The sequence below is a fragment of the Chionomys nivalis genome, chromosome 11, assembly GCF_950005125.1.
Source record: "Chionomys nivalis chromosome 11, mChiNiv1.1, whole genome shotgun sequence".
NCBI lineage: Eukaryota > Metazoa > Chordata > Mammalia > Rodentia > Cricetidae > Chionomys > Chionomys nivalis.
Window position 1 is genome coordinate 2,347,080 of NC_080096.1, and position 12,991 is coordinate 2,360,070.

Below are 12,991 nucleotides of genomic sequence, written 5' to 3' on the forward strand. Positions count from 1 at the left end.
CGGGTCGCGCCTGCCAAGGAGTAGAGAAAAGCGTTCCGGGCGGCGCCTACGCGCCACAGTTCCGAGAGTGGCGAGGAGCGAGGGTCAGTCGTCGTCGTCCGGTGCGTTCAGTGTCCGCTGCTGGAGTCTTGCCATGTGCGCGGTGCTCCGCCAACCCAAGAGCGTCAAGTTGCGAGCCTTACACAGCGAGAGCAAGTTCGGCGTGGCGGCCCGGAGCTGCCAGGAGCTGCTGCACAAGGGTTGCGTCCGCTTCCTGGTGGGTCGGGGTGGCGGGGCGGGGACCCCGGCTACTACGTGCGCACGGTTTCCGTCCCCTTGGATGGACTTGGACGGGCGCTGGGCTCCTGCAGACAGGTGGCACCCTGAGCGGACTGCCTGTGGGCAGGACGAGCCTACTCTTCCTGTTCTCCAGCTCCCGGTGTCCGGCTCCCGGCTGTGCTTGTACGAAGATGGCACGGAGGTGACTGATGACTATTTCCCGGGGCTCCCCAACGACGCCGAACTCCTGCTGCTCACTGCTGGCCAGACCTGGCAGGGCTGTAAGTAGTAAAACTTTGGAGATGGGCGGGACCCATGCTGTTTAAGCCCAGGTCCAGGAGCCCAGGCACGAGCCTAGTAGATCAGGTCAGGGCCACTGAATGCCAAGAGCTTTTGCTGAAGAACTCTATTTCCAGTGTATTATTTATTTATTTTTTATTTCGTAACTGGAAAAGCAAGGGGGGAGGATTGGAGGAGCCTGGGGAAGGTTTTGCGTGCTGTGCTGGGCAGGGCAGGCATGGCTCACTCACCCTTGCTCAGGGCCGTTCTCCGACGTGTGAGTGTTGAAATGCTCTCAGGGATCGTAGTTTTTATTAAAGCTCTTCTAGGTAGGTGTGTGATGACATCTCAGTGTGGCCTTAATCCGAATTTCCCCGGTGGCTAATGGGATTGGATATCATTCTGTGTTTTTATTTGCCACCTGCAGGCACTCCTTGGTGAAGCAGTCTTCATGTCTTTTGTGTTTCTTAATCGGATTTTTTAAGCTGTTGAAATATTTACCCCACCCTCAGCAAATCCTGGTTATGACTTCCATGTCAGATAATGTGGTTTTCTAATATCCTCTGTTGGGTTCCCTTTCATTCTCTGTTTTGGAACCGAGCTCCAACCAGCTGAGCTAACCGACCTTGCTCTTTTCATGCTCTGTAATAGAGCAAACGGTTCAGATTTGCGAGGGAAATGGAGACCAAGGTTACATGTAGCTGAGGATGGCCTTAAATTCACTCTGTAGCTAAGGCTGACCTAAAACTTTTGTTTCTCCTGCCTCCATCTCCAACTGCTGGCATTCCAGGCATGTGTCCCACACCCAGCTTCAAAATTTTTGACTTTGATGACATCCAGATTGTCATTTTCTTCGCTGTGCATTTTCTTTTTCTTTCCTTTATTAATATTACTAATTTACTTATTTTTGATGTTTCTTCATGTTCACTGTGCATTTTCACTGTCCAGGAATCTCTTGGTGAGTCCTGTCTTCCTGAGGTTTCCCCCTGCATTTTCTACATCTGCTGCTGTGCCCACAAGACCTCATTTCTTCAGTTTGTTGATACAGTGGATCTCACTGAGTTTTGAGTATGAAGCAGAGTTGGAGCCTCACTTGGCTGTGGTCTGTGCTTTTTAGTTGTCGCTGGATTCTGTTCGCTCCTGTTTAGCTAAGATCCTCAGGAGAATACACTTGGCATTCAGCACCTGCTAGGAAAGCCCATTGTAGCTTGCTACTTGTGGAAAGGGTTCCCGGGAAAGTCGGGAGAGGGACTGTGAGGCCTGGAAGTTGGGTCCTAAGGGAATGAGCAAAGGAGGTGACCTAGTGTGGAGGAAGAGAAAGCAGAAGAAGAGCAAGTGCACTGTTCTAGGGCACTGCAATCCTATCACCTGGCAGGATGTGGCCAGAGGAATGGAATTGGCAGCGTCACCCTGTGGAGGATTCGAGTGTCAAGTGCCAAGGCAAGGGTTGGTGACACCAGAGTCTTGAGTCTTCACTTCTAGCTGTCTCTGGGCTTAGTGGACAGGAGCCTTCTCTTGGGACCAGAGCAACATGAATGTGTTTCTGTTTGTCTTGTGGTGGTGGCAGATGTGAGTGACGTCACCCGCTTCCTCAGTGTGTTTAATGAGCCACATGCTGGGGTCATCCGGGCTGCGCAGCAACTGCTGTCAGATGAGCGGGACCCACTGAGGCAGAAGCTGCTGGCTGACCTTCTGCATCATGTCAACCAGAACATCACTGCTGAGACCCGGGAGCAGGACCCGTCCTGGTTTGAAGGTACGTGGACTGGGGTGACCATGTGACCAGGATGTCTGGGACAGGCAGGGAAGGGCCTCTTTGGAGCAGAGGCTCGGGAGGATCTTTGTCCACTTCAGATCCTGATGCTTCCCAACCAAGGGTGACTGGCCTCTGGACTGAGTGATAGCAAAAGGTGTCCATGACAAGGCATCTGGCCAGGACTCCTGGGTGGGGGAAGTGTCCTAGGCAGCCTTGAAATAGCTTTCTTTCTTTTTTTCTTTTTCTTTTTCTCCCTTCCTTCCTTCCTTCCTTCCTTCCTTCCTTCCTTCCTTCCTTCCTTTTAAATCATTCTTCCAAAAGCCATGGTAAGTTTATCATCTTACCATTAGAGAGAGGAGAGAGAGAGAGAGAGAGAGAGAGAGAGAGAGAGAGAGAGCATGTGTGCGTGTCTGTGTGTCAGAAGACCACCCTGGGTGTCATCCTCAGGAATACTATTCACCTCCCTTGAGATAGGGTCTCATTGGCTAGAGCTAGGCTGGGCTGACTGGCCAGCACACTTCAGAAATCTCTCCTATATGATTCATATTCCTCCATAGGTCACTTAAGGTACCTGGTTCCATGCAAATGCTGGGAAAGTAGTTGTCAGCTGGTCCCTTTAAGGAATAATGACAAGAAAAACCAGTCTATAGGGTTCTGGGAGATGAATCAGTGGCCAGTGCTTGCTGCTTGAGCTTGGGGACTTGAGTTCAGATCCCCAGCACCCATGTAAAATCCAGGTGTGGTGGCATATGTCAGGCAGAGTCAGGCAGATCCTTGGGGTTCACTGGTCAGCCAATATATCCCAAACAGTGAGCTCCATGTTTAGTGAGGGTGGAGAGTGACAGAGGAAGACACTCAGTGGTGACCTCTGCCCTTAACATGTGTGTGCATGGGTGAGTGCACCTGCACAGATGTGCGCACACGTGCACATTCATGTACACCACATGCACACATGCACAGACTTAAAATTCTAGAAAACAGGAAACAATCTACATGCTTATTCAGATATAAGTTTTAAAAATGATTTGTTTATTTGTTTTGGTGTTGGTTTGTTGAGACAGGGTTTCTCTGTGTAGCCCTGACTGTCCTGGAACTCACTTGTAGAGCAGGCTGTCCTCGAACGCAGAGTTCCATCTGCCTCTGCCTCCCGAGTGCTGGGATTAAAGCTGTGCACCTGCCTGGATGTGAGATTTTTAAACGGTTAAGGTCTGTGGTTGGGTGAGTCTACTGTAGAGCAGGCTGGGCTGCAGAGTTAGTGGCACTCCACATATCCAAGCCCCTTTACCCTGTCCTGCCGTCGGCACTGGCGTTTGCTGTCAGAGCCCATGCTCTGTGGGTCTGCAGCCCAAGCCCTCTCATGCCCATTTCCAGCTCTATGAACAGAACCCCTCCCCAGCTCCTCCTTCACGTGGTACCTTGTGTGGGTGGAATCATACAGGGTTTGTCCCACAGCTCCTCTCATCAGCATGCTGCCCTTTATGTTCTCCTGGGTGACCAGCGTCCTTTCCTTTTAATAGTGTCCAATCATGCGGATGGAGCACACTTTTGGCCCTCTCCTCTGCTGCTGACTACTTGGGTTGTTAAGTCCAGATTGAGGTGTCCTTGAGTAGTTGAAATTTCTTGAGGGTTTGAGGACCAGCCAAAAAGAAACCTCTTAGCAGTGTTTGAGGTGCCTCAAAACCAGATCCCCCAACTAGAGAACACACACCCTGCCGTCAGGCATCTCTGCGGCTGATGCAGTCCCTGATACACCTCCCTCTGCTCCTTTCTTGTCTGCTTGGCTCCTGAGCCATTCAGGACACAAACCAAGAGGTTGTGGTCTGCCTGTAGATCCCAGAGTCATCTTTCTCGTAGGTTTGGAGTCTCGATTCAGGAATAAGTCTGGCTACCTGAGATATAGCTGTGAGAGCAGGATCCGGGGCTACCTGAGAGAGGTAAGGCCATGCTCAGATCACGCTAAGGGAGGATGGTGCAGTTGGTGGGGTTGCCACTCCACTGCTGATGCACGTCTGCAAGGTTGCCTGTGAGGCTTGCGTACCTCAGAGGAGCAAGAGCTTCCTGTCTCCTGCATCTGAGCTCTTCTGTACTTTAGCCTCTGACCCCGTCATCTAGCAGGTATTAGAACCTTTCTGGGCCGTGTCCTTTGGATAGGGTCAGAGGTCTCAGCCTCAGCTCTTTGCCAAGGATGCTGTTACGTAGAACAGCACCAGCTGGCGTCTTATGCAGCGGGCAGGTCTGTTCTGATGAGCTTCATTCCATTATGGAGAGGTTTTCTGCATCTCCTCCATTGCTCTGATGATACCTTCACGATCGGGTGGTTGTTTCCCCCCAACACTTGTATTTATTTATTCTCTGGGCGCTTGGCAGTCCTCTGACCTTGGAAAAATGGAACACAGGACCGAAGACACCTCTGCTTGGGGTGCTTTGTAGACAGGCTGTGAGCGACTATTGGGTCTCAGCTCTGGTCTTCTCTGGGAGGGGCGGCCAGCGGCTCCACTGCACCCAGCCTGAACTCCAGGAGGAGGCTGTCCTTGGTGTCCTGATACCCTGGCTTCCTTTCATAAAGACACGAATGCCAGTGAGGTGCAGAGTGGAAGGAAGACCCTCTATGGTGGATGGGACCTGCCCATACCGAGAGCATGAGGTGCCCCTCATTTTGCCAGGTGAGCCTTCTGTGCCTCTCTGCACTGGGCTCCACGTGACTGCCTTCATTCAGATAGGATGAGCAGTGGATGGGTGGTTTGGGGACAGCAACTTGTTTTGGGGACCTTCTTCTCCCTGCTCTCCTTGGGGTAACTTGGGTAACCGCCCAGCAGTTGGCTAGTGGCACAGACCTGGGGCTTCTCCATCTGTCTGTCTTTACAGCATCCTCTTCAGCACCCAGAACATGGATCATATGTCAGTGTCTGTCACCAAGATTCCAGTTCACTAACCAGAACTAACCCAGCATCTGCTTGGGTTCCTACCCCTGAGGTTCTTGGTTAAAGTAGATCCTAAGGCTGCTTTCTTCCTCCCTGCACACCCTCCTCCCAAATCTTCTTATCTCTTGGTGTAGCTCGAGCTGGGTGTCTATGGGGAAAACCTGACAGAGCCCCCTGCTGGTTGAAGCTCGAGCTGGGTGTCTATGGGGAAAACCTGACAGAGCCCCCTGCTGGTTGAAGCCACCCTCCCTTCCTGACCAGGCCTGGAACCTGACTGCCCTGACTGTTCTCTTGTCGCCATGAACACTGCCTGCCTGCCCCGGCCCGCTGGGCTCAGAATCTCCACTGGGCATGCTCTAGGACTTCCTTCTCAGGCTGCTGCGGCACTGCCTGTACTCACCTACCTGTTAGCCGCCCTCCACACCGGAGTGAGGTCCGCAAGGGCAGTGTGGCGGGCAGTGGGCACAGTGGTGCTCCATGCCTGACTGCTCTGCCCAGGTTTCTTCTAGGTGGCAGTAACAACCCCAGGCAGACGGCAGGGCAGATAGAATTCACAGCTCAAGTTTGCAGGAACAAAGCCAGGCGTGGGTCCCCTTCACCCTGCATGGCCAGGCAGCTGAAACAGCAGGCGTGGGTTCCCCTTCACCCTGTGAGGTCAGGCAGCTGGAGCAGCAGGTGTGGGTCCCCCTTCACCCTGCACTTTCTTTGTTTTTAAACCTTTCCCTTTCCCCTCTCTCTCACACAGTGGGGTCAGCTTGGCCTTTGCTGCTCATTTGCATGTCAGGCTCCACATTGATTGGCAGGTAGAAAGTGCTGCAGGAGCCCTTACATGGCTGTGTGCTGTCCCTGTACCCCCCCATATCTACCTCAACCCGCTCAGCGTGTCACAGCTGCCGATGTATGGTGTCCAGTGTTTTGTACTTCATGTGGCCTTCTTTGGTGATTGTCCCCACATGACCTAACATCGCCGGTGCCCTGACTGATCCTAGTACTGACCCTCTGGCTGCATGGACGGGGCCCTCTTGTCGGTGCTGCTCCCCTTATCACAGAGGGAATGCTCCTCCTGCTGACTATGGGATCTTAATTCACTCCCCCCGCCCTCACCATGGGATCTTGCTCTGTAGAGCAGGCTGGCCTTTGGATCTTCCCACCTCAGCCTCCCAAGTGCTAGGATTACAGATGTGAACCTCTCTGCCTGTCCTGTTCTTGTTTCGTTCTCCCAGCCTGATGGGAGCATTGTTGATTCCACTTCACAGCCCCCCGAATGGCCATGATGTGATAGCTGAGCAGTGGTCAGACACTCTGACTGTAGAACTAGGTGTAGGCTGGCTCCTGCATGATGTAGGTTGGTGATTGAAGGCAGGCTTTCGGGCACGGGCAGGCCACAGGCAGGCCACGGGCTCAGAGATGCCTCTGGCTCACTCTCACAGGTGAGTGCTCACACCTCTGCAGTGGATGCATCGGCTCGAGAAGAATTCCAGCGGGTCCTCAGCTCCATGTGCCAGAAGCTCAAATCCCAGAAGTACAATGGCAGCTACTTTGACCGAGGTGCAGAGGCCAGTGAGCGGCTCTGTACTCCGGAAGGCTGGTTCTCCTGCCAGGTGAGCTCTGTGCCCTTCATTCTGGGGTTACTGCCTCCTGGGGGTGAGAGGTGGGTAGGACATTCAGCAGCTGGCCTAAGAGTAGGTGCTGGTAGCCCTCAAGTTCAAAGTGCGGGAGGAGGCAGGGATGGTGGCGTGCAATTGTTGGGGTGTACAGTTGTTAGTATATGGCACCGTAGTCGTGCAGGAACATGTTGGGAATAACAGGTCTGCTCCTGTGTGGATCTGTAGAGGCACCTAGCGAAGGATGATTCTCTAGTATCAGGGACAGAAATGCCTTCATCTTTTGAAAATTCAGAATATTAAGATCGGGGCAGGTAGAATTCCAAAGATAACATTTTTAAAAATTAGGCTTAGGTTTTTGAATATGAGTGTTTTGCCTGTGTATATGTCTGTGCCCATGTGTGCTTGGTGCCTGTAGAGACCAGAAGAGGTTGTCAAATCCCCTGGAACTGAGGTTGCAGATGGGTGTGAGCCACATATGGGTGCTGGGAATCAAACCTTGGTCCTCTAGAAGAACAGGCACAAACCTCTGAACCGTCTCTCCACCCCACAAAGAGAGAATTTTCAATCTCCAATGAACAGCAAACACTTTTGTTTTTTAAAATGAGGTCTTAATATGTAGTTGAGGCTAGACTTAAGATCACTATGTATCTGAGGCTGACTTAATATTATTTCCTTTTATGTATATGTGTGTAGTGTTTGTGTGGGAGTGTGCACAGGCCACGGCATGGGTGTGGTCAGAGGACAGACCACACCTGGCCTTTACATGACTTCAGGATCCAAACGTGGTTCTCAGGCTTGCGTGGAAAGTGCTCTTCCTGCTGAGCCACCCCTGGCCTTAACCTCTGCCTCTCAGTGCTGGGGATCACTGCCTGGTTCAAATGTTGGTTCGTGGATTGAACGCCTTGTGGGGCCTGCTCCTTCGCAAGCTTGTTGGCTTGGAGGAGGACAGTAACGTACCTCCCTCTGCCTTTCCAACCCCTGCCTCGGTCCCTGCAGGGCCCCTTTGACCTGGAGAGCTGTCCTTCCAAACACTCCATCAACCCCTATGGCAACAGGGAGAGCCGGATCCTCTTCAGCACCTGGAACCTGGATCATATGTGAGTGTCTGTCACTGAGATTCCAGTTCACTAACCAGAATTAACCCAGCATCTGCTCAGGCAGCTCAGGTCTGGTCCATTACACCTGTGTGCTTCAGGCCCAGGGACAGACCCCAAGCGCTTATGGAAGGAGCGTCTGGAGCAATGCTCCTGACCTTCCAGTTGTCAGTGCCCAGTGCTAAACTGTCCCGCCCCCTCCTGAAGGCCACATGGTGGCTCACAACCATCTGTAAAGAGGTCTGGCATCCCACGTTGGGCGCCAGATGAAGGCGCAAGTCATAAACAATCCCACACCAGTTTGGAATTGTGATTAATAGGGTGGTATTTATTTAAAGGGGAATAAACTTACAGATCACCGTCCCAGACAACAGCCCTCTGCGCACGCAATTAGGAAGAAGTCTAGTCGCTGGAACCGGAGCAGGAAGTAAAGAGAGAGAGGAGGGAAGTAGCCGCTTTTTTTAAAGGGAAAGATACCATGCCCCAATGGGCTGGTATCTCGGCGGCTATTGGCTGGAGGTGCGGAAGGACCTCCCGCAACACCCTCCCACCCCCATCTGTGGGTGGATCTGGTGGCCTGGCTCCTCATGGCCCAGTGGTGGATTCTAATAGAGTGGGTGCTCTGTGTTTGAACCAGGAGTCTGCTTTTGGGCTGTGTTGTGGGAGGTCAGGGCCAGTAGGATGGTATTGCAGCTGGGCAAGCTGCAGCCACTCCTAACCAGGGCAGGGCAGGATGTATTCTTACAACTCTTGACTGTAACTACCCTTGACCTTGCTTTGTGAAGGCAAAGTGCTCCAAGTGTCCACAAATGGCTACCTGACTCTTGGAGTCAAAACTATGAAACATATATAAAGAGTGAGTTTTATTTGAGGGCCCCTTTATCCCTCAGTACTCAGTGCCCCTGCCCTGTTGCCACAGAAAACCACTCTCCTGAAATGTGCCCTGTTAATGCCTGCTGTACACCTTTGCCAGCAAGTGTGGACTTCCATGCCTGTGCTGCCCTCTGGCTCCACGGTGCTCTGTCCACACAACTCAGTGCACAGCAGACTCCTTCACTGTTTGCAGACTAGCCCACATTTGTTCCCTCCTTGGCATTTAGGCCATTACCTAACCCTGGGATGAAACTGTCTCCCAGTTCCATCCCCGTCGGTCTGATCTGTGGACCGGCTGCATCCACAGCTGGCGAGCAATGCAGATTTGGACCCCACCCAGCATCAAGAGGGCGTCCGGGGGTCTGGTGTGGACTCTCCATGAGAAAGAGTGCCCTGGCTCTGACCACCAGGCTCCTTGGGAAATCGATACCGGTGTTCCCCTTCCGAGTATCTCCAGCCTTCTCTGAATGTTCCAGCTCACATGCTTGCGAGTTGCTCCATGCCCTCGCCACCACTTGGTGTCACTGAGCCTCTTTGCATTTCCCTGACTGAGGAGAGCACCCACTCTGGGGCTTCTGTGTTTCCTGGCTCCTGGGAGGGCTGAGGCCTCTTTGCCATTCATGGCTTTCTTTCATGTTGCTTCCTTTTGCTCAGTGTTTACTTTTTGTCCCCGGCACTGCTTCTCTCCTGGCTGTCTGTGAGAGACATTGTTGCTATAGTTTTGCCACATTTCTGATGTCTTTTATAACAACTGGATGGGGTGGCCTTGGCGAGCCCTTGGAGACTGGGCCCCTTTCTTAGGGTCTGAGGCACTGTTGTCAGGATCCTGACGGCAGGCCCAGAGCCTGCACAGATCCTGCCATTCCTCCTGCAGGTGTAGGGGCCTCTGCTCCCCATTGCCTGCAGCTGCGTTTGCCCTATGTTTAACTGCAGGATGTTTTGCTTTTATTTTTATTTCTACTTTGCACTCCTCTTAGGGTTTCTCCTTGTTTTCTAGTTTCTCTCTTTTGTCTTTTAACAAATGCTGAAGTCTACGTGTCTCCGGCTGCACCTGACCTTAGTGTTTTGGGGTCAGTGTGATTGTTCTGACGTGTGAGCCTTTGGCAGGTCTCGGAGTCCCAAGGCTGTTCCCTCATTCTGCTCTGGTACCTGAAGGTTGCGACTCCTACGCCCACTCTGCTCTTTGCCTCACGCTCCCCCGACTCGGTTTCTGTTGCCATCAAAGAGGAGGTCTCTAGTTGGCACATTAACTGCCTTTTGTCCTGCACGGGTCCCTCCTCCTAGTGGCTGCTCAGCATGAATAAGTGTGACTGGGTTCGTCTCATTGTCTGTTTGCTGTACCTGTTGTCTTGGTCTCACTGTGTAGCCTGGACCCGCCTGTTGCTCTTGCAGGGTTGTGTTTTGAGTGCTGTCCTGCCTGGCTGTAAGACTGCACGGATGCTTGTTTTCATCTCAGTACCTACTTAGGCCGTCCACTTCTCTGCTCACTGCCTCCTGCATCTCCCTGTTCCTGCTAAGGGCTGGCTAATGAGTGACCCTCGTGCTTCTTAAGGAGGGCCTAGGGGTGAACTCCCTCCTAGAACGTCAACCACTGAGCGAGTGCAGGGTGACTGTCTCACACTGGGTCTGGGATCACAAGCATCTAGGTCCCTTCTGCTCTCCCTGGTGGAGGCTGATCACATTGATCAGCATTCTGCCTTTTCAGTCAAGACTGGTTCGTCCCCCTTACCTGAAAAGGATACACATCTAGAGCCAGCTCTTTCTCTTTGCTTCTGCTGTGACTTGTCCTCCGTTCCGATTCTCCTCTGCAGTCCCTTGGATTCCCATGGGCATTCTGGGAACTCCTTGCCATCTACCCACCCACTTTATGCTGACTCTGCTTGCCTGCTCTGGCTCAGTGCTGTTGTTTTGGGGTAACTTCCTGCTGTGGAATCAGTTGCAAACACACACACACACACACACACACACGTCCATACATTGAAACTGTCACACAATGAGACCGCATCCAGAGACTGGGCCTTTGGGAAACAGTTCAGGTGAATTGGTGTCCTAGGGAGGAGAGTGATCAACAAGAACAGATAGTCTTGTATGTGGGAGAGCGTGTTCATGGTATCACTGCTGTGTGAGGACAAGCCAGCAAGTTGGCCCTGATCAGACCAGACTGTGCAACGGCTTAGACTTCCAGCTCGGAGCTGTGGAACGATAGATGAGGGGGAGGTGGCTTGCTTTCCACTCTGCTGTTCTTGGGACTGTGTTTGGATCTGAGTTTCTTTGGTGACCATTTTTCTGTCGCTGGCTTGTCAAAGTGTCTCTGCAGAGTGGTCTGCACTTCTTCCCTGGAGGCGTCTCAGTTTCAGTAGCTCTGAAGCAACACGACATTCATTTTACTTGCCACTTCTGTGTCACATTGGTCATACACACTTGGGTCACATGCCTGTGGGAGACACAGGATTGGGGAGGGTGGTTCTGTGGGCACCTGTGTAAACGGGAGTCACTCTGGTGTAGTGAGGAGCAGCGGCGGGCTACGTTCCTGGCACCCAGCCGCCCGCACGGCTAGCTTTATACCTGAAATAATTACACGGGAACTATATTCTTTTAAACACTGCCTGGCCCATTAGTTTTAACCTCTTATTGGCTAGCTCTTACATATTGATCTAACCCATTTCTAATATCTCTGTAACACCACGAGGTGTCTTACCAGGAAAGATCTTAACCTGCGTATGTGTCCTGTGGGAGAATCATGGCTACTGCCTGACTCGGCTTCTTTCTCCCAGCATTCTGTTCTGTTTACTCCGCCTATCTGAGCTGCTGTCCTATCAAAAGGGCCAAGGCAGTTTCTTTCTTTAACCAATGAAATTAACATGAAACAGAAGACTTTCCCCCATCACTCTGTGCCAAGAAGCACTCCCACGTGGGGCTCGGCTTTGTTGAATGACCATGTGAGTCGCCTGGCCTTGCATTCTTTCTAGTATGTTAAGCAGTACCCACAATTCAAGTTTGCAAAGTAAGACAATGGCATTGCTAGCACCAAACTCTGCTACACTGACCATGCCTGCCCACGGCCATGTCAGTGTTGGGCCAGTGCCACCGGTCTGTGAAGCACAGTGCTGGGCTTCTCTGGTGATTTATCCACAAGCCCCATCCATTCCACTGCCCCTGCCCTTCTGGGATATTCCCAGCTTAGGTTCCTTAAGAATCTTCAAGATCCTCCCGCCTGTTACACCTGCTAGCAGGTGTATTAGGGTTTCTGCTGCTGCAATAAAGTACCAGCCAAAAGCAGCATGGGGAGGAAAGGAATTATTTCATCTGAAAATATACAGTTCATCATGAAGGGGTCAGGACAGTCACTCGAGGCAGGAACTGACGCGGAGCCCACGGAGGGCTGTTGTTTACTGACTTCTTCAGCCTGCTTTCTTATACAGTCCAGGACCACTGGCCTAGGGGTGGCACTGCCCACTGTGAGCTGGGCCCTCCCACACCAATCATTAACCAAGAAAATGCTTCACAGCCTTTATTTTTTTTTTTTTATAATTTTTTAAAATTTTATTTGCATTGGTGTTTTGCCTGCATGTATGTCTGAGGGTGTCAGATCTTGGAGTTACAGACAGCTGTTAACTGCCATGTGGGTGGTAGGAATTGAACCTGGGTCCTTTGGAAGAGCAGTCAGCACTCTTAACCAGAGAGCCATCTCTACAGCCCCCGCTTCACAGCCTTTATACACACCAGTCTGATGCAGGCGTTTTCTCACTTGGGGGTCCCTCTTCCTAAATGACTCCAGCTTATGTCAAGTTGACCAAAATCTAAGCAGCACAGCAGGGGTATTTGCTATGGTAGACTGTGCTATGAGTGTCTGTGGCTGGTGGGAAGGGCACAGCACCCTGCGGAGCGTGGCACTGACAGCAGATGGGCTGTCTTCCCTGACTTGGCAGAATAGAGAAGAAGCGCACCGTGGTGCCCACGCTAGCGGAAGCAGTCCAGGATGGGAGGGAGGTGAACTGGGAGTACTTCTACAGCCTGCTCTTCACGGCCGAGAACCTGAAGCTGGTGCACATCGCCTGCCACAAGAAGACCACGCACAAGCTGCAGTGTGACCATAGTAAGATCTACCGGCCCCAGGCAGGATCCAAGAAGAAGCGGCCTGCTCGTAAGCGCCCGCCGGTGACACACGCCAGGCCCTCTGAGGTGATGCAGTGGTGATGGGGC

At 52.2% G+C, this 12,991-nt stretch overlaps 1 protein-coding gene across 2 annotated transcripts; it reads left to right on the top strand.

Annotated features, from left to right (window-relative positions):
- The first annotated feature begins 28 nt into the window (after positions 1-28).
- Positions 29-12,989, top strand: Dffb (DNA fragmentation factor subunit beta). Of its 2 annotated transcripts, XM_057785085.1 has the most exons (8): positions 29-256; positions 413-543; positions 725-759; positions 2,036-2,293; positions 4,148-4,227; positions 6,645-6,815; positions 7,818-7,918; positions 12,718-12,989. In XM_057785085.1, exons 1-8 carry the CDS (start codon positions 134-136, stop codon positions 12,983-12,985), a joined length of 1,167 nt encoding a protein of 388 aa, XP_057641068.1. In that variant the 5' UTR covers positions 29-133; the 3' UTR covers positions 12,986-12,989. The 2 variants fall into 2 exon arrangements, with proteins under 2 accessions (XP_057641068.1, XP_057641067.1); XM_057785084.1 differs by lacking the exon at positions 725-759 and having other exon boundaries at positions 413-539; positions 2,105-2,293.
- The last annotated feature ends 2 nt before the right edge of the window (positions 12,990-12,991 follow it).

What these genes read in the sequence shown, in the direction of transcription:
- Dffb (XM_057785085.1), top strand. Translation starts at nt 134, where the DNA reads ATGTGCGCGGTGCTCCGCCAACCCAAGAGCGTCAAGTTGCGAGCCTTA. An exon ending in CAGACCTGGCAGGGCTGTAA is followed by an intron (nt 544 to 724) that starts GTAGTAAAACTT and finishes GCAAGGGGGGAG; the next exon opens with GATTGGAGGAGCCTGGGGAA. An exon ending in TCCGGGGCTACCTGAGAGAG is followed by an intron (nt 4,228 to 6,644) that starts GTAAGGCCATGC and finishes TCACTCTCACAG; the next exon opens with GTGAGTGCTCACACCTCTGC.